General features: G+C 34.9%; 2 protein-coding genes across 2 annotated transcripts in view; one reads left to right on the forward strand and one right to left on the reverse strand.

Annotated features, from left to right (window-relative positions):
• The first annotated feature begins 395 nt into the window (after positions 1-395).
• LOC128550084 (serine/threonine-protein phosphatase 6 regulatory ankyrin repeat subunit A-like) lies at positions 396-6862 on the forward strand. The gene has a single exon (XM_053528194.1). It carries the CDS (start codon positions 2540-2542, stop codon positions 6221-6223), a length of 3684 nt encoding a protein of 1227 aa, XP_053384169.1. The 5' UTR covers positions 396-2539; the 3' UTR covers positions 6224-6862.
• A 6462-nt stretch (positions 6863-13324) lies between these two features.
• LOC123536858 (plastin-2-like) overlaps positions 13325-18836 on the reverse strand; it is a 50370-nt gene continuing 44858 nt past the window's right edge. Inside the window, exon 12 of the mRNA XM_045320337.2 lies at positions 13325-15324. Coding sequence (XP_045176272.2) covers positions 15163-15324 — 162 coding nt within the window. The 3' untranslated portion in view covers positions 13325-15162. The remainder of the gene's footprint in view (positions 15325-18836) is intronic.

The raw sequence follows: 18836 nt of genomic DNA on the forward strand, positions 1-18836 counted from the left end.
GTACTTGCGTAATGTTTGTACGCAGTTTCTATATAAAATATCTTTTTGCTTCAAGGATTCAAATAATATCTCTCTTGAATAGAAAACCAGCTCCTCGTTATGAACTCCATTTTTACAAACACAAATATCACAAACAGAGCACACGTTTGTTTCCTCTTGCATATGCAATGTCACATGGGAGCTGCCCAAGACAGTCTTGATGAACACTGAAGTCCGACCATGTAAATATATCCTGACGTTCAATATTTTCACAACTGTCGAACTCAACTGTCCACGCTATAGTAATGCAATAAGTTATTTCCAAACATGTCTTGTTTATTGACATCTATTTTGTTCCCGAACATTTGAATGACCGAATCAAAGTTTTCACATAACTGTGGCATATTTACCATTAACGCTGTCTGTCCGTCTTGTTACATATATTCAATTTAGCCCCTGAATCCATTAGAAATTCCAAGTTGTTTGCATTATGTTCCGAACCACGAAATCTGTCACCGTAAAGAGAAGGAAGTCGCTTTGAAATGAATATTACAGTCTCGCCAAATATATTTTGTAAATTTAAGTCTGCACCATTTTGTACTGCAATCACGGTTGCCTCATGGTGAGGCCAATAAGAATGAACCATTGAATGTGCAATTGTTTTACCTACGTTGTTGCTTGAGTTCATATCGGCTCCTGCTTTCAGAAACATATTTATTTAGTTTTCAGTGTATTTCTCCTCTCATTCCCTATCATAAGCCAGAAATACATCAAGAGAAACGAATGATTTTTTTTTACATTTTCTTAGACTGACATGGGTGGTCTTCCGTCTTACTTTCGTGTCTATTGCTTTTCCGTAATCGGTCGGGAATTCTCCAGGATCATGTGATTTTAACATTAATTCCAACGAATACCGTTCTTTTGTATTTCCATGATGGTAAATATACATGATTTGCATGAAAAATATGAGATATACAAAATTTTAGTTTCAAATTGACAGTGACATATATTAGGCCAAGACAATGTGTTTAATGTCTAAAATTTTATTGAATTAATGTAGCAATACGTACATTAATCAGTGTATTTAGTTAAATTTCAGTCACATTTTGTTTCTACAGCGTAAGATATTCTTAAAACTATGCTGAAAAGAAATTGACTGAATAAGATTGCAGATGAAGTTGTGAAAACACATTTATTCAGGAAGGGCCTAAATTGTCCACCTGAAAACTGGTAGTATAGCTGTATATAACCTGTATTATAAGAATGATTTTCATGAAGTTTTTGTGGGTGAAATTAACTGCCATGAGTTTATGGCAAAACATGTAATGAACATAATCCGTATGCTTTACCACTGAGCTATAATTTGTAATTGACATGCAAGCAAGAAATATTTACATTTTGACCAGTTGCAAAACTGTTGAATTCCCTATGATATGTTTGTAAACATCACGTTATCGTTGGGGAATATAATATATTTTGCATCTACATGTAATTTATAAATTATAGCCTCGTTTCGGAGCATTCTTCCGAAAAAATTCGAAGATGCGCGACGGGTTCGTAAGCAGTCGGAAAACATACTTTCGGTTTGAAATAGGCAAAAGGTTTTTGTTTATTTGTTGGTTATTCTTGAACATATTCATGACTATTTGGTCAGATCCGACGCAGTGGGTCATATTTTCAGTAAATATGAAGTCTCAGCTACAACCTCTGGTTTTCATAGAATACACGTTCGGGCGTTAGTGGTGGACCTTTAAACTAACCGCCTGTTAATTTTGATTCAAAATACTAGTATTGGTGGGAAACACTACTACGACGTTTTAATTTGACTGCTCATAATAATTAACTTGTACATTTGTTTTTCTAAGTTTTATAAAATATCGAAATATAACTATAAAAGTTAATCGTCCTTTAGTTTGACAGCCCGTTAAAGTTTAGAACAACTGGGCCCTTACTAACTTGCTCTCCGGTTTCATTTTAAGAGTCGGGGGGAAAAGTGGCGTTTTCTTTAAAAACCAAATAATACACTTGTCCTAAACTATCGGAAGATTAATTTCCAGTATTCAACTGATAAAGACTTTTAAAATGTACAAGTAACCTTTAGAGAGCATAGGTTATCTTTGATAAGATTACTTTCATGAAAAAAGTAAATAGTACAGTTTCTAAGCACAAGATTGAAGATACGGCTAGGGATTATAGTTTGAAAATTGTATTTGGATTAATAGTGACTCTTACAATAAAACTACGTATAAAATAGTGTAAGAAAAGTAATATTCTATTAACCTTAAGTGCTATCTAGAGGAAAGGATCACTCATATTTTGATCAAGGACTAAAATACACAAAATACACTTATCTAACTTCCGCTTTATTTATACAAAAAAAATATGATGGACATGTGATATTTAAGAAACGGTATTGATAATGGATCACGGTGTGTACCCCAAAGCTTTATAAGAAATTATTCTTGATAAACTGCCAATACATGTTTCATTAGGTCTTGCAGTTAAATTATCAAACGGAAGACTAGTGCAAAAATACATTGATGGAGGAGCCGACGTAACAATGCCAGAAATAAGCGAAACAAGATTTAAAAGCCTTCTTCATCTCGCTTTACGTTTTAAGAGTGATACCATTTCTAAAGCATTTCTAAGAGTTGGTGCTGATAATCTTTATCAATATTCTTATGCATTTCGTTTAGTATCATCAAAGACAAAAATCAGTGAAATTGTTGAAGCATTAGTTAAAGCTGGCGCTGATGTTAATGTACAAGAAGAGAAGGGAAATACCGCACTTCATCTCGCAGCTGAACGAGAGAACAGTGGATGTGTTGAAGCATTAACTGAAGCTGACGCTGATGTTAATTTACAAAATATTGAAGGTTGTACTGCACTACATCTAGCATCTGGATCAAGTATTACAACACTTACTGAAATATTGACTAAAGCAGGTGCAGAAATAAATATACGGGCTTTTGACGGAAGTACGGCACTTCACAAAGCATGCACAGCAAGATCTGTTAGAAATGTTGAACTTTTAATAAAAGCTGGCGCCGACGTTAATGTAATGGCCTCAAATGGATGGTCTGCATTACATTTTATTTTAGATGATTTTCCAAACTGCTATCTTAGGGATTATGATTGCAGATATCTGTACGAGTACGTATATGAAATTGTTAAATTACTAATTGATGCAGGAATTGATGTGAACCATAATAGTTATGGAGGTACTGCTTTGCATCGTGCCGTAACTTTGCGCGGCAATGTTAAACTTGTTGAAGAACTGATTCGTGTAGGGGCTGATGTTAATATACAGAATGATTCCGGAGAAACTGCCCTACATGTTGCTTATATATCAAATGACAGGAGATATGTTCAGATATTGAAAGAAGCTGGGGTTGACGTAAATAAGCAAAACAGAGATGGAGATACCGCACTGCATATTGCATCTAAAACGGCAGCAAATGAAACTGTTCGGGAACTTATTGTAGCTGGAGTAGATATAAATAGACAGAACTATATTGGGGACACCTCACTGCATCACAATATTAGTGGATTTTGTAACTTTGAAGTTCTGGAAATATTAATTACTAATGGCGCGTGTGTAAATATCAAGAACAAACATGGACTGGACCCATTGCAGTGTGCGAAACATAATAATTCACTGCTTGGCGTATGTAAATTACATGAACATTTCAAATTATATAGAGATGCTTACGGAAATACAATATTTCACTTTTTATTCAAATATTGTTATCATGCGGAAGAAGTAGCGACTCTAATTCGGGCTCGTCAGCTTGATTTTGCTAAGTATCTAAACGTACAGAATATGTTTGGACAAACCCCTTTACACATCGCTGCATCTAAAAAACTTTATAGTGGAGAAACACTCAATCTGATATTTTCTAACTTCGATAAATGTGAACTAGACCTGCTCGTTGTAGATGAAAATGGCAATACGTTTTTCCATACATATTTGTCCTCGTTCTGGTCAAGCTACTATATAACATTCATTAAACGTTTTTTAGGGGGAGAATACATTAACTGTTCTAAAGCAGTTATAAATAAACTTGTGCAGCTCAGAAATAGGACAGGACATGCGCCATTTCATGTTTTTGTTAACGAGATACCCGGTCATCATGAGGTCCTGGATATTAAATTGGTATTAGAAATGTTTCTGAAGGCTGGGGCCAATATCAACTTGTGCAATAGTTTAGGTGAAACAGTTTTACATTCCTTGATTAATTCTTTTTGCAAACAGTATGCAGCGACTGAGCTTGCAGTTGAAAATGGCGCAGAAGTAAATATTCAGAATATCTTTGGTGAATCTCCAATATTCGTAGTTCCTTCATGTTATGATAATATCAAGTGGAAGAAGTCAGATTGTACGACGAGAGTAAAGCTTCTGGTGAAATACGGGGTTAAAATGGATGTATGTAACAAGATTGGACAGACGCCGTTAATTGTGCATATGATGAAGCCGTGCTTGAACTTTCGTAACATAATTTCAATGTTTGAAAACAATGTGGATATCAGTAAGCAAGACATTTATGGTAGTAACTTACTGCATTATATAGCATGGACGTATTCGTTTGAGATATCTGTTAACTTTGATCTTCTTGATTTATTAAACTGGCCTGGTTTCCGTGTTCTTCAAGATAATCGTGGATTGCTCCCTTGTGACGTTGCCTATTTAAGGGGACATAAAAACGTGCTCGACAGGATTTGTATTTGTAAGAATGGAGTTCATAAAGAGGAGTTAGTTTTCAGCCCGGCAAAGATACTATTCTGGTCATTGAAACAAAAGGATGATGTATTCCAGAACTGCGTACAGACAAAACGCAAATATTTTTCAGAAGTGTCGATAAGAAATATCATGAATGAACCCTTCGTAGGTCTTGTAAAATATGAAGGAGAAGCAAAAGCAATTGAAACAGCAGTTGTGAGTATTGTCAAAGATATATGTAGAAGAATTGGTGAGAAAGATGAATTACTAACCAATACCGTCATTAAGTCTGGCAGTGTTGCAGAAAATACAAAAGTTGGTCTTCCAGATGAATTTGATTTTTTATGTGTGCTAAACAAAATGCCAGAATTATTTGACATAGAAGAGAGCATCGACACTAGTTACGTGAATCTAAAATTAAAGGAGGTGCATAGGGGAACTGCTCGCGGTCGTTTCTTTGGTCACTACCCGTATTTCTCCATTTCGCAAAGCAGATTACTTGACAGGTTTCGTGATGTGTTACAGGAAATCATGCAAATGTCTGACATATATAGACACACAAACATATTTCATGTTAAACATGGAGTACAAGAACCACGTGGTTCTCCAAACTTTGCATTAACTTTCATCTGGTGTTGCTGTAAATACAAAAACATGACAGTGAAAATTGATCTTGTTCCTGTATGTCAAATAACCTGTCCTCCTGATTCAAAATTTTATTCTAACACATTAAATCCTAATACAAATGAAAATGAAGGTCTCTTTATACTGTTCCAAAATATATTTGTATCACCTGGAAGTTCTAGAATCATAACTTCCCACGAGCACAAAGCACGTACATCGGCAGCAAATGCAGAAAGAAAACTATTGAATGCACTTCAACAAGATGGTAGGGACGCGTATGTGATATCAAAAATTTTATGCTGTGATCGCGTATGTCCATCAGTGGTTTTTATGTACCGCGCTTGTCGGAAACGAAATCCAACTTGTGCATCCATTGTTTCCAGCTTTATGCTCAAAAACTGCTTATTTCATGTTGCTAAAGAGGAGTCGGCAGAAACATTATCAAAGTTGTCGGTACATGGATACGTTTGCAAAATATTTGAAAAACTTCTTCAGTGTTCACTTGAGGGAAATTTGCCATGCTACATGTTTCCGTGTCAGAATCTTTTCACGTTTCAGTCTCGATATAATGAGCATGATATTAGCATTACATGCATGTGCAGGGTTGTGTATGCAAAAATAATTCTGAACATCCTTGGTAAAAATGAATATTTTAATGATATCAGCCCAATGGTCGATAAGTTGTATATTCAGGATACCCCTGAGCTCATAAAAGATAATGATATTTGTGCAAACTGTAAGAAGAATCCTGATCAACATGGAATAATTCTAGAGACGTGTTTCAGATGCAAGCTATGGACATACTGCAGTGCCAAGTGCCAAGAAGAAAATCTGGACAGACACAAGCTTGCTTGTGATTATCATTATAATAATCTATGTCAATCAGTGTCTGACCAGTAACGACATGGTAGGGAAAAGACGTTTTAATCACACTTATAAGCACTTTTCCGGATGAGATCTTTTATCGTAAACCGATGTCTTTTTTTGGTGATCTACATCAATAATTTATTTAATCTATATTGGCAATAGACATCGGCGCTTATCGTAAATATAAGATTTGTCAGAAACTGGAGGATCATATTCTATCTTCTATATATTTACAAGAACGGACATATCTAGAGCTGACGACCTTAATAGAAACCAAACTCGAATATATAGAGACGTTATATGTCATTTGGTGTAATATTTCAAGATTGTTTGCTTTCGTGGACAACGAGTGTGTCAAAAAAGCAATGTGTTACATCCACAATCTCTATCTTCTGTTGTTAGGGTTTTTCCTTGATATAAAAATGAACTGTTCGGAACTTTTCATTAATGCCTGTTATACAAGTTCAATATTTAAATTTCAACTATTGATTTGGTTTGTTGTAATAAAATAATAAAATCCGAAGTGCCATTCTTTGTATTTTTGCGCTGTATTTTCCCTTTTTGTTGGATCAAAAAAAAAAGGCAAAAGGAAAGAAACTAAGATCTTACTTTCAAAGACATAAGCATGCTCAATATTTTTTCAAAAAGTGTTGTTAGTGTATTTTGGAGAGACAGTTACAAAAAAATGTAGTCTGTAGTTTGCTTGTTATTACCATTAAATTACCCCGTGTCAATTGGCTGAGTGACAAATAACGGCACTACTTCACGGGATGCCGTTTTTCTATTTATTCCCTATTTTGTGATATCTTAAAATAGCGTATTTAAAGACGCGCCAAAAATAACTGTATTAATTTGTTTTATCAGAAGAAGTCCATTAAAGGTTGTTGTGTGTGGTTTTTTTTACTTTAGCGGCCCCAAACATCACCACTGAAAAGGACCTTACAATGATGCTACAAACCAAGTTTGACGAAGATCCATTAAGTGGTTCATGAGAAGAAGTTATTTAATTGTATTTTGTTTTAAACTCTAGTGTTGCCCCTAAAAAGGGCCAAGCGTTCCCATTCGAACGAAATTGGAAGGTGACCTAAAATGATTACACAGAGCAAGCAGTTCATGAGAAGTCATTTAAAAGCATTTCTATTTTATTTTTAGCTCTAGCGTCCAAAAAAAGGGGCCAATTGCCCTTATTTGAATTAATTTGGGAAAGCACCTTATAACAATTCTACATACCAAGTTTGATGTAGATCCATTGAGCGGTTCATGTCTTATTTTTGTCCCTATCGACCCCCAAAAAGGGCCGACTGCCTCCATTTTAACAAATTTGAGAGACGACCAAAAATTGATGCAACAGACCAAGTTTGATGAATATCCATCAAGCGCTTTACGAGAGATATTTCTATCTTTAACTCCAGTGACCAAAAAGGGGCCAAATACCTCGATTTGAACAATTTTGGCAGAAGACCTTATTGATAAAATGATTATACAGACCAAGTTTGATGAAGATCCACCAAGCAGTTCTTGAGAAGAAGTCGATTAAAGATATTTTTATCTATAGTTTTATGGCCTCCCTAAAAGTGGTTCATGATTAGAAGTCTTTTAAAATGCATTTGTGTGTGTGTGTGTGTGTGTGTGTGTTTACAGGTATTTCTAATTTTGGCTGTAGTGGCCCCTATAAGGGGCCAAGTGCCCCCATTTGAACAAACTTGGGAGAGGATCTTATAATGATGTTACAGACCAACTTTGTTGAAAATCCCTTTGTCTGTTCATGAGGAGTCGTTTAAAGGTATTTCTTATTTTGGCTCTTCTTGGTCCCTTAAAAGAGCAAGTGCCCCCCCCCCCCCATCTGAACAAAATTTGGAGAGTACCTTATAATGATGCTAATGATCAAATTTGATGAAGATCCTTCTAGCAGTTCATGAGAAGAAGTCATTTAAAGATATTTCTAATTTTGGCTCCAGCAGAGAGCCCCATTTGTACAAACTTGGGCGAGGACCTTATAATGATGCTACAGACCAATTTGATGAAGATCCTTTAAGCTGTTCATAAGAAGTCATTTAAAAGGTTTTCTTTTTTATTTTTGGCTCTACCAGCCCATAACATGGACTGTATGCCCCCATTTGAAAATATTGATGAGAGGAACTCAGACCAACTTTGATGAATATCCAACGAGCAGTTCATGCAATGAAGTTCTTTAGAGATTTTTCTATTTTAATTCTGGTGGCCCCCAGAAGGGGCCAAGGTGAAACATTTAAAAAACTTGATAGAGGTCCATGTCAGGATAATATTGACCAAGTTTGATGAAATTCTGACCTGTAGTTTCAGAAGAGAATATGTTTAAGTAAAAATTTTTTTCCAGGACACTGGACGACGCAAACCTGGACCATCCGCCTATACTAATAGCTTACCCTGAACAATGTTCATGTGAGTAATGATACAAGGACTGGTTTGTTTAGTTCCAAGTCATATGGACACGTTACATCATATTGTGACTTTCAAGCGGAATGAGAAACCATCTGTGTAGATCACCAACCTCCCAAAAACAAACTGGACGTCTTTGATATAGGACAACTCAAGCAGGGTTTGTTCCCACAGGGGTGAGAAACAGGTGATTCAATGTTAATTTCTCGTACAGGGAGGAGTTAATAATAAAAGGAAGACAAACTTTATAAAATTGTTAGGAATATTTATTTTTGTTTGGATTCATGCATATTTTCCCTATGATTTAAGAGCTTAGTTTTGTTCTATAGAATATAACAAAATCAACAGTATATAATATTCATTCACGCACTAGATTACTATCAAACACATGAATATAGTTTCCTTGATAAAAAGTCTTATAAAAAAATACTAGTAATTTGTTCTCATCAATATATTCATTTCTTCTTTATCAGATCATTTTGAAACTGCTGTCAAAAACCAAAGAATCCACTGCTACAGAATATTACTTCAATGGGACTGTATGCAACTATGAAATATTCTAATCTGAATACAACTATATGTACCTTTAGTAAAATTTAAAGTCACAAAATGCTAGAACGCATATCGTAAAACATGCTGCTTCTTCTACTAGATACATAGTTCCCACTTACTATTTTATTCCTATCACTTTCAATTTTTTATCCAGGTATATTAGCAAAATGTTTTAACATGACAAAATGGCTAAATAGAGAAATGGCTAAAGAAAAAACCTTATACAAAACAATTAACAATTATCCATTTTTCCATGCTTTACAAAATTAATCCAATGCCAGTCTACAAGTCTGGTTACGATTATTAGATCTAGTAGCATATCCAATACATAAGGCATCTACGGTTATACAAATGAGAGAATGAAAAGCAAGACGGGGCCCACAGATGATAAAACAGAATGGAGACCAGTCAAAAACCTCCAGCATCTGATTGGTTGATTGTGAACTAAGTCCTGAAATTGACCAATGATAGAGGTGAATTTTCAGACTGGTCTCCAAACTAGGATCCATACACACAATAAAAGTTCATGATTAAAACACATTTAACAATGATAATAAGTATGAGCAGTATTATGTATGTGGATTTATACAGACTAACTAAATAACAGTCTTAATATACAAACTTTTAGGATGAACACTAAAATTCCTACACAAATGAATATAACAAGAGCTGTCGGAGGACAGCAACGCTCGACTATTCAACAGCCTTGTCAATTGAATGAATACAAAAGTTGAAAAAGGGGCATAATTTTGTAAAATGCAAAGTAGAGGTATTGAACCTCTGTACTGCATGTCATATCATGACAGTGAACAAGTGTGTGAAGTTTCAATCCTTTCCAATTTGTGGATACTGAGATACCAGCTTACATACAAAAACTTAACAAAAAACTGCTAAGTCAAAGGGGCATAATTTTGTAAAAATGCCAAGTAGAGTTATGGGACCTTCACAGTGCATGTTAGATCATGACAGTGAACAAGTGTGTGAAGTTTCAATCCATTCCAATTAGTGGATACTGAGATATCAGATTACATACAAAAATTTAACCAAAAACTGCTAAGTCGAAAAAGGGGCATAATTTTGAAACAAGAGGGCCAAGATGGCCCTAGGTCGCTCACCTAAGAAACACTCCATAACAGTGTAAAACATGTTTGACCTAGTGATTTCATGGAAACAAATATTCTGACCAATTTTCATTAAGATTGGACCAAAAAATTGGTCTCTTGCGATAAAACAAGCATTTTCTTAGATATGACCTAGTTTTTGACCCTAGATGACCCATGTTCAAACTCAACCTAGATTTTATCAAGGCAATCATTCTGACCAAAATTCATGAAGATCAACTGAAAAATACAGCCTCTATCACATACAGAAGTTTTTCTTTGATTTGACCAAGTGACCTAGTTTTTGACCTCAGATGACCCATATTCAAATTCGACCTAGATTTCATTAAGGCAATCAACCTGACCAAATTTCATAAAAATCTATTGAAAAAAAAACAGTCTCTATCGCATACACAAGATTTTTCTTTAATTTGACCTAGTGACCTAGTTTTTGACTCAGATAACCCATATTCAAAATCGACCTAGATTTCATCAAGACAATCATTCTGACCAAATTTCATACAGATCAATTGAAAAATACATCCTCTATTGCATACACAATGTTTTTCTTCGATTTGACCTAGTGACCTAGTTTTTGACCTAGATGACCCATTTTCAAACACGGCCTAGATTTTATCAAGGTAATCATTCTGGCTAAATTTCATGAAGATCAGTTGAAAAATACAGCCTCTACTGCATACACAAGGTTTTTCTTTGATTTGACCTAGTGACCTAGTTTTTGACCCCAGATGACCTATTTTCGAAATTGGTCTAAATTTCATCAAGGTAATCATTCTGACCAAAATTCATGAAGATCAATTGAAAAATACAGCCTCTATCGCATACACAAGGTTTTTACGTGATATGACCTAGTGACCTAGTTTTTGACCCCAGATGACCCATTTTCGAACTCGGCCTAGATTTCATCAAGGTAATCATTCTGACCAAAATTCATGAAGATCAATTGAACACGCCTCTATCGATACCAAGGTTTCTTTATTACCTAGTGACCTAGTTTTTACCGAGATGACCCATTTTCGAACTGGCTAGATTTCAAGGCAATCATTCTGACCAAATTCATGAAGATCAATTGAAAATACAGCCTCTATCGCATACACAAGTTTTTCTTGATTGACCTAGTGACCTAGTTTTTGATTCGAGATGACCCATTTCGAACTCGGCCTAGATTTCATCAAGGTTATCATTCTGACCAATATTCATGAAGAAAATGAAAAATACAGCCTCTATCGCATACACAAGGTTTTTTCTTTGATTTGACCTAGTGACCTAGTTTTTGACCCGAGATGACCCATTTCAACTCGCCTAGATTTCATTTAAGGTTATCATCTGACCAATATTCATAAGATTAATTGAAAAATAAACCGCCTCTATCGCATACACAAGGTTTTTCTTTGATTTGACCTAGTGACCTAGTTTTTGACCCGAGATGACCCATTTTCGAACTCGCCTAGATTTCATCAAAGTTATCATTCTGACCAATATTCATGAAGATTAAATGAAAAATACAGCCTCTATCGCATACACAAGGTTTTTCTTTGATTTGACCTAGTGACCTAGTTTTTGACCCGAGATGACCCATTTTCGAACTCGGCCTAGATTTCATCAAGGTTATCATTCTGACCAATATTCATGAAGATTAATTGAAAAATACAGCCTCTATCGCATACACAAGCTAAATGTTGACAGACGACGGACGACAGACGACGGACGACGGATGCCGGACGCCGGACACCGAGCGATCAGAAAAACTCACCTGAGCATTGCTCAGGTGAGCTAAAAAAAAGCGAGTAGAGTTATGGGACTTGCTTAGTGCATGTCAGATCATGATAGTGAACAAGTATGTGAAGTTTCAATCCATTCCCATTAGTAAGTACTGAGATACCAGCTTACATACAAAACCTTAACCAAAAATTTCTAAGTCGAAAAAGGGGCATAATTTTGTAAAAAAGCAAAATAGAGTTATGGAACCTGTGCAAGGTAGATCAGTTCATCACAGTGAATAAGTGTGTGAAGTTTCAATCCATTCCCACAAGTGGTTACTGAGTTACCAGCTTACATACAAAACCTTAACCAAAAATTTCTAAGTCGAAAAAGGGGCATAATTTTGTAAAAAAGCAAAACAGAGTTATGGAACCTGTGCAATGTAAGTCAGTTTGTCACAGTGAATAAGTGTGTGAAGTTTCAATCCATTCCCACAAGTGGTTACTGAGATACCAGCTTACATACAAAACCTTAACCAAAATCGGGACGCAGACGCCGATGCGGACGCCGATGCGGACGCCGACGCATGGGCGAGTGCAATAGCTCACTATTCTATGAATAGTCGAGCTAAAAACTGTATACATGTACGATTAATAGGAAAAGCAACCGAAGAAGCAGAAGCTTATTTCTCTATATGTTCTCCGTGCTTGCACACTGTAATACAGTGGTATTTTCCTTCTTAAAGGAAATGATATGTAAAATGGAATATAAATCCAAAATCTAAACTTCATACTCAATTTTTGAAGCCATTTGGATTGATGGACTTATTTCATATTAGTAACCATTTCATTCTCTCTCACATTTAAATTCTACAAGGAAATATTCACTTTCAATCAATTCAAGAAATTTTCTAAATATATATACCATGATATACAGTATAAAATCCTATCAATACAACAGCATCACTTTTTTGGTAATCTATAAAGAGTTTAAATTCATTTGTATTCCCAAAGAAAACATGCCAGTTTCCAAAAATGTACACAGACCAGGTTATCATAGAGCCACAAGACAAGGTAGTTACCAGTATATATAAGATGTATTTTATATCCTTGTCAATGTAAAAATTATGTAATGTATCTATATCAATAAAACTTTATCAATCTTTAGACTAAGACAAACAGTCCCTTTTTTCTTGTAACACTGTTCAATCTGTAAAACCAATCAAACAAAAACGTGTTTGAGTTATGGCTACAGCCTTGACATTCAACTGTTATGTGCATGATAAATAAGAATCTGTAACAGGTATAATGTATAATCTAATAATACTATAAAATAACATATGCAAATTATAACAAATTTATTATAAACTGTGCCTTTTTACATATACTTCTCCAGCTCTGGTCCCTTGCAGAATCAAAATATAACTTCATGTAGAAATGCAATTCTTGGTATATGCTTAATTTTACATAAACTTTGTCGAGGTACATTTGTAATAAAAAAACAAACAATACTTAGAATAAATCCCTAATAAAAATAGAAAAATAATATATACTATACTAAGGGAGATAATTGCATATTTAACATCAATCACAGATCCTTTAAAACTGATTCTGTATACCATTCATTGGATTACACACCTATGTATATACGGGCCAGTACAAAACAATTCCACCTCAAGTGTATTATTCATTCTTCAAAAAAAAATTTAAAAGAATATTCTTTTAAAGATTTATCCCTTTTGAAGCCTGGATTTAAGTTGTAACAATATTTAGCTGATCCTGCATTTTAAAGAAATTTAAGTCTGTCATAATATATTAATTCATTCATTTATACAGCAAGATGAAAAATTTGGCAAAGGCTGCTTGAGGTTTGCAGAAATGATAAAGGAAAATTGTTTCGTTTCATATTTATTCTCAGACCCTAAAATTGATATACAGTTAGTATGATTATAAATCACTTTCCAATTAAACAGCAGATTAATATAATACATGAGGCTTTTCAAGCTGGTGTGTTTTTACACTTGTATCAAAAATGAATACATGTACAATTTTTTTAAAAATGTATAAAATATATATGGCCCCTTTTCTTGTTCAGTTATATATAGAGACAGTAGCTTGTGTACAAAAATCATATTTACAAAAAATGTTATAGCTAGGCCAATAGTACATCTGTTTTTTCTTTTAAAAATTAGATTCACTTGTAAAATATAGGTGAAAATTACCTTCAAAAAGAAAGAGTACCAGCACTATTTTTTGTTTACCCTTGACATGGCTTCTGATGTACAGGAAACACTATGAAAACTGCGCAAAAAACAACATATATCTATCAAATGAATGGAAGAACACATTTTCCCTGTTGGAGTTTCAAAGAAAAAAAAAGAATGTAATGTGGTTACACTATAAAACTGGGCTATCTTTGTTTTAAAAAAAAAAACACACACACAAAATTGCAACATTGCGTTTTCTAAAATTAGAAATTAAGTCTTCTAAATACAGCATCTAAGTAGATGTTTTCATATAGCACCGAAGTTACAAAGGCCAACTATTTTGTAGATAATACATATCATGTTTTGTTCTTGGCAGCCTAAGGAATAATTATGTAACATAATGAATGATTAAATAAATGAACTACTGATCTTAACTCATTGACCTAACTTATTGTCTCAAAATCTAAAGAAAATTAAAGAATTTAGTTTGAAATAGAGAAGTAAAGCCACAAAATCAAGACATTTTTGGCTTTTTTTTTTATTTCAGCAGCAGACAAAAGGTTGCCGTTTCACCTCAACATGACTATGAAATTTCCCATTTTCTTATGTAACTACATCTATACAATTTTAACTCCTATGGACTAAGGAAATAAATCAGAATTCCATAGCAAAGAAAACTTCATTAGCCCCATTGATATAAAACATATTTCACTATCAAAATTATTGTCCCCCTTCCCCCACCCCCATTTGACATACGTTTTTTAACAGTAAAAATTAGTGAGATATATATACTATGAACTGTATGCATGATATTGGTCCATCAAGAAATGGAATGGCATACTCTTTTAAAGAGTGCTTTATAAACACTGTTTGCTTTCCTTAACACATTCTTGTAACAAAAAACGTCAACAATAATAACCATTGGTCCCTACTCCGATGTTTAAGATTCCATAAAATGTCTATTAGAATTACTGTTACTCATTCTCGTCTCTCTTCCAACCCACGGTCATAAGACAGGCAAATATTGTCATTATCATTTTAGCTTTTACTTCTACGATATCCTCAGGCAAGGCGTAGATTCTTGCTCCAACTTTTCTTCCCATTGAGATGGCATATTTTGCATTTAACATGTTATCCTGAAAAATAAACAAATCTGAAAGTTAACACTAGAGGTCTTAAAGATGCACCACAGTATAATTGTATTCTATTATATTTTCATGATGGTAATTATACATGATTTGCATAATAAAAATTGAGAAATACAAGTATCACGTTACAAACTGATAGTGACACATATAAGGCCAAGACAATGTGCACATCCGTTAACCGGTTCCGAGCAAAACAGTTCGTGGCGGACAAAACAGTTCACCAATATTTATGCTGGTATCTGCATTGGGGTAAGTATTTTCTATCCAAGAATCGGTTGGTGCAAAATATGTTAAAAGATTTTTATTCTGTAAAAAGTAGCATGAACGAAGAACATGTCATGTGCTTCCCGTTTAAAACTAACCTATATTTAGTAAGTTATGACGAGTTAAAAGTGTGATTTTGTTGAAAAAATGTGAAAATGAAAGTTTATCGCGGTATATTTAATTCACTTTTCAACTTAGGTCTATTGTATTAACATCAACCTTTATAATAATGTTTGCCCTGAATACTGTCCAATTTTTAAGCGACAAAACGCAATATTCAACAAGTTATAGACATTCAAACATGACATGGTTGAAAAAAAGTGTGGCTGCATTGCACAGCTCAAAATTATTTGTGTGGCGAGCAAGAGCAGTCCTGTGATTTTTTTATTTTACTTTAATAAATGGTCTAAATAGTGATATCAAGCTCGTAAGTCTTAAAAAATAACGTTTGTAATCAGACAACAGCAATTTACACTAATTTTTATTAACAAACAGAATCAAAGCATATATTAGTCATACAATCGTCTAACAATGTAATATATCATCAACACTTCTTCATACATTTTTAAATTATGTTTACAGTGGTACGGTAGTTTGAGGTAATGCCTTCTCGTTTAAGAACGTTCCACTTCAGTTATTATATCATTTGTGATATTTCTTTCAGGATCACAATGCATATGAATACCTGTGCTACTACTACAATGCAAAGCTGACTTTTATAGCTAGTTAATTCAGCACCTCTGTAATAGTCATAAGTTTGACACATTCAAGTACAAACAACTTGAGCTTGACTGTCTTACAGGAAAAACTAGATATCGAACAAAAATATTTGAATGTATTAAACCTGTGTCACATATTATCCGCTGATGAAAACAATCAGTTACACATATCTCTTCTTGAAGAAAACAACACTGAAAATTCCTTTTTATCTGAAGTAGCAGAAGACAACCTTTCACTAAACGTTAACGAAAACAAGGAATTAGGAGACACTTCAACATTCAAATTAGAATCCTCTCCCTGTTTTTCAGAAGAAACAGACCCGGCTGAAGTAAATTTAACTGATATCTATGACAATATACCTGAGGTAATAGAAACATTACATGAACATGGTCAGTTAGAATTATATATAACAAGAGCTCGTCGAACACGAAATGCCCCCCTTGATGCATTCAGTAATTGTACAAGGAACAGAAATTATAAGAACACGGTAAACAAAATTTCTACCGTTCTGGTCCAATCTGACCTTGACCTTTAACCTAACACCAACCACTGAGCCATTTTTTAATATTCCAAATTTCAAGACTAGCTCAAGATCAAAGTCAAGGTTAAATTTCATTTCGGTACAAAACACTGTGCATGTAGTCCAAATTTTGAAGCTGTGGCTTGAGAAATGTGAAAGAAGGTCACTAGATCAATTTCAAGGTCAAAGTTCATTTCGGTAGACAGAACTATGCATGTGCTTCAAATTTAGAGGCTGTAGCTTGAAAAATGTGAAAGTAGATACTAGGTAAAAATCAATGTCAAATTTCAATTCAGAACACAAAAATACGCAGGCAGTCCAAATTTGAAGCCTATAGCTTCAGAAATGTGAAAGTAGGTCACTAGGTCAAAATCAAGATCAAAGTTCATTTCAGTACACAAAACTATGCAAGTGGTCCAAATTTGAAGCCTGTACCTTCAAAAATGTGAAAGTAGGTCACCAGGTCAATAACAAGGTCAAAATTTATTTCAGTACACAAACCTATGCATGTGGTCCAAATTTGAAGGCTGTAGCTACAGAAATGTAAAAGTAGGTCACTAGGTCAAGATCAAGGTCAACTCATGCCAAGGTTCATTTTGCCACTTAAAACAATACATGTGGTCCAAATTTGAATCATGTAGGTTATAGACATGAACATTCTAAGTTTTTCCCTATATAAGTCTATATGAACCATGTGACCCCCAGGGTAGGGCCATATTTGACCCTAGAGGGACAATTTGAACAAACCTGGTAGAGAACCACTAGATGATGCTACATTACAAATATCAAAGCCCTAGTCTTTGTGGTTTGAACAAGAAGATTTTCAGTTTTTTTCCCTATATAAGTCTATGTAAACCATGTGACCCCAAGGGTGGAGCCATATTTGACCCTAGGGGAATAATTTTTAACAATCTTAGTAGAGGACCACTAGATGATGTCATATACAAAATATCAAAGCCCTAGGACCTGTGGTTTTGGACAAGAGGTTTTTCAAGTTATTTCCTATATAAGTCTATATAAACCATGTGACCCCCGGGGTGGGGCCATATTTGACCCCAGGGAAATAATCTGAAAAATCTTAGTAGAGGACCACTAGATTTTGCTACATACCAATATCAAAGCCCTAGGCCCTGTGGATTTGGACAAGAAGAACAGGAACCGTTTAACTGTTCCTGGCAAATGTGACCTTGACCTTTGACTTAATGACCTCAAAATCAATAGGTGTCATCTAATGCTCATGACCAACCTCACTATCAATTTTCTTGACAATAGGCCTTAGCGTTTTTGAGTTATTGCCTGGATACCATTTTACTGTTCCTGGCCACTGTGACCTTGACCTTTGACATACTGAACTCAAAATCAATAGGGGTCATCTGCTGGTCATGACCAACCTCCCTACCAATAATCATGATCCTAGGCCCAAGCGTTCTGGAGTTATCATCCGGAAACTGTTTTACTGTTCAGGGTCACTGTGACCTTGACCTATAACATACTGACCTCAAATTCAATAGGGGTCATCTGCTGGTGATGACCTACCTCCCTATCAACTTCCATGATCCTAGGCCCAAGCGTTCTTGACTTATCATCCGGAAACCGTTTTACTAATCAGGGTCACTGTGACCTTGACCTTTGACATATAGATCTCAAAATCAATAGGGGTCATCTGCTTGTGATGACCAACCTCCCTATCAACTTTCATGATTCTAGGCCCAAGCGTTCTTGAGTTACCATTCGGAAACGGATGGGTCTACATACAGACCGACCGACCGACAGACATCTGCATAACAATATACCCCTCCTTCTTCGAAGGGGGGCATAAAAAAATGGCTATCACTAGCCGCTAGTAAACAGTTCCCAATGGAAAACATATGTTATTTGTTGTTCCTTGATGTGGTAGAATGGGTTTCGAAATCCTCTTCATCCCAGGTGTTTTTGTAGACACTATGAAGATGCTTGCAAACTATCAAAATTGGCAAAGACAGAAAGAAAATTGCAA

This window comes from Mercenaria mercenaria, chromosome 17 (assembly GCF_021730395.1).
Source record: "Mercenaria mercenaria strain notata chromosome 17, MADL_Memer_1, whole genome shotgun sequence".
NCBI lineage: Eukaryota > Metazoa > Mollusca > Bivalvia > Venerida > Veneridae > Mercenaria > Mercenaria mercenaria.

Coding starts and splice junctions, on each gene's coding strand:
- LOC128550084 (XM_053528194.1), top strand. CDS start 2,540: ATGCCAGAAATAAGCGAAACAAGATTTAAAAGCCTTCTTCATCTCGCT.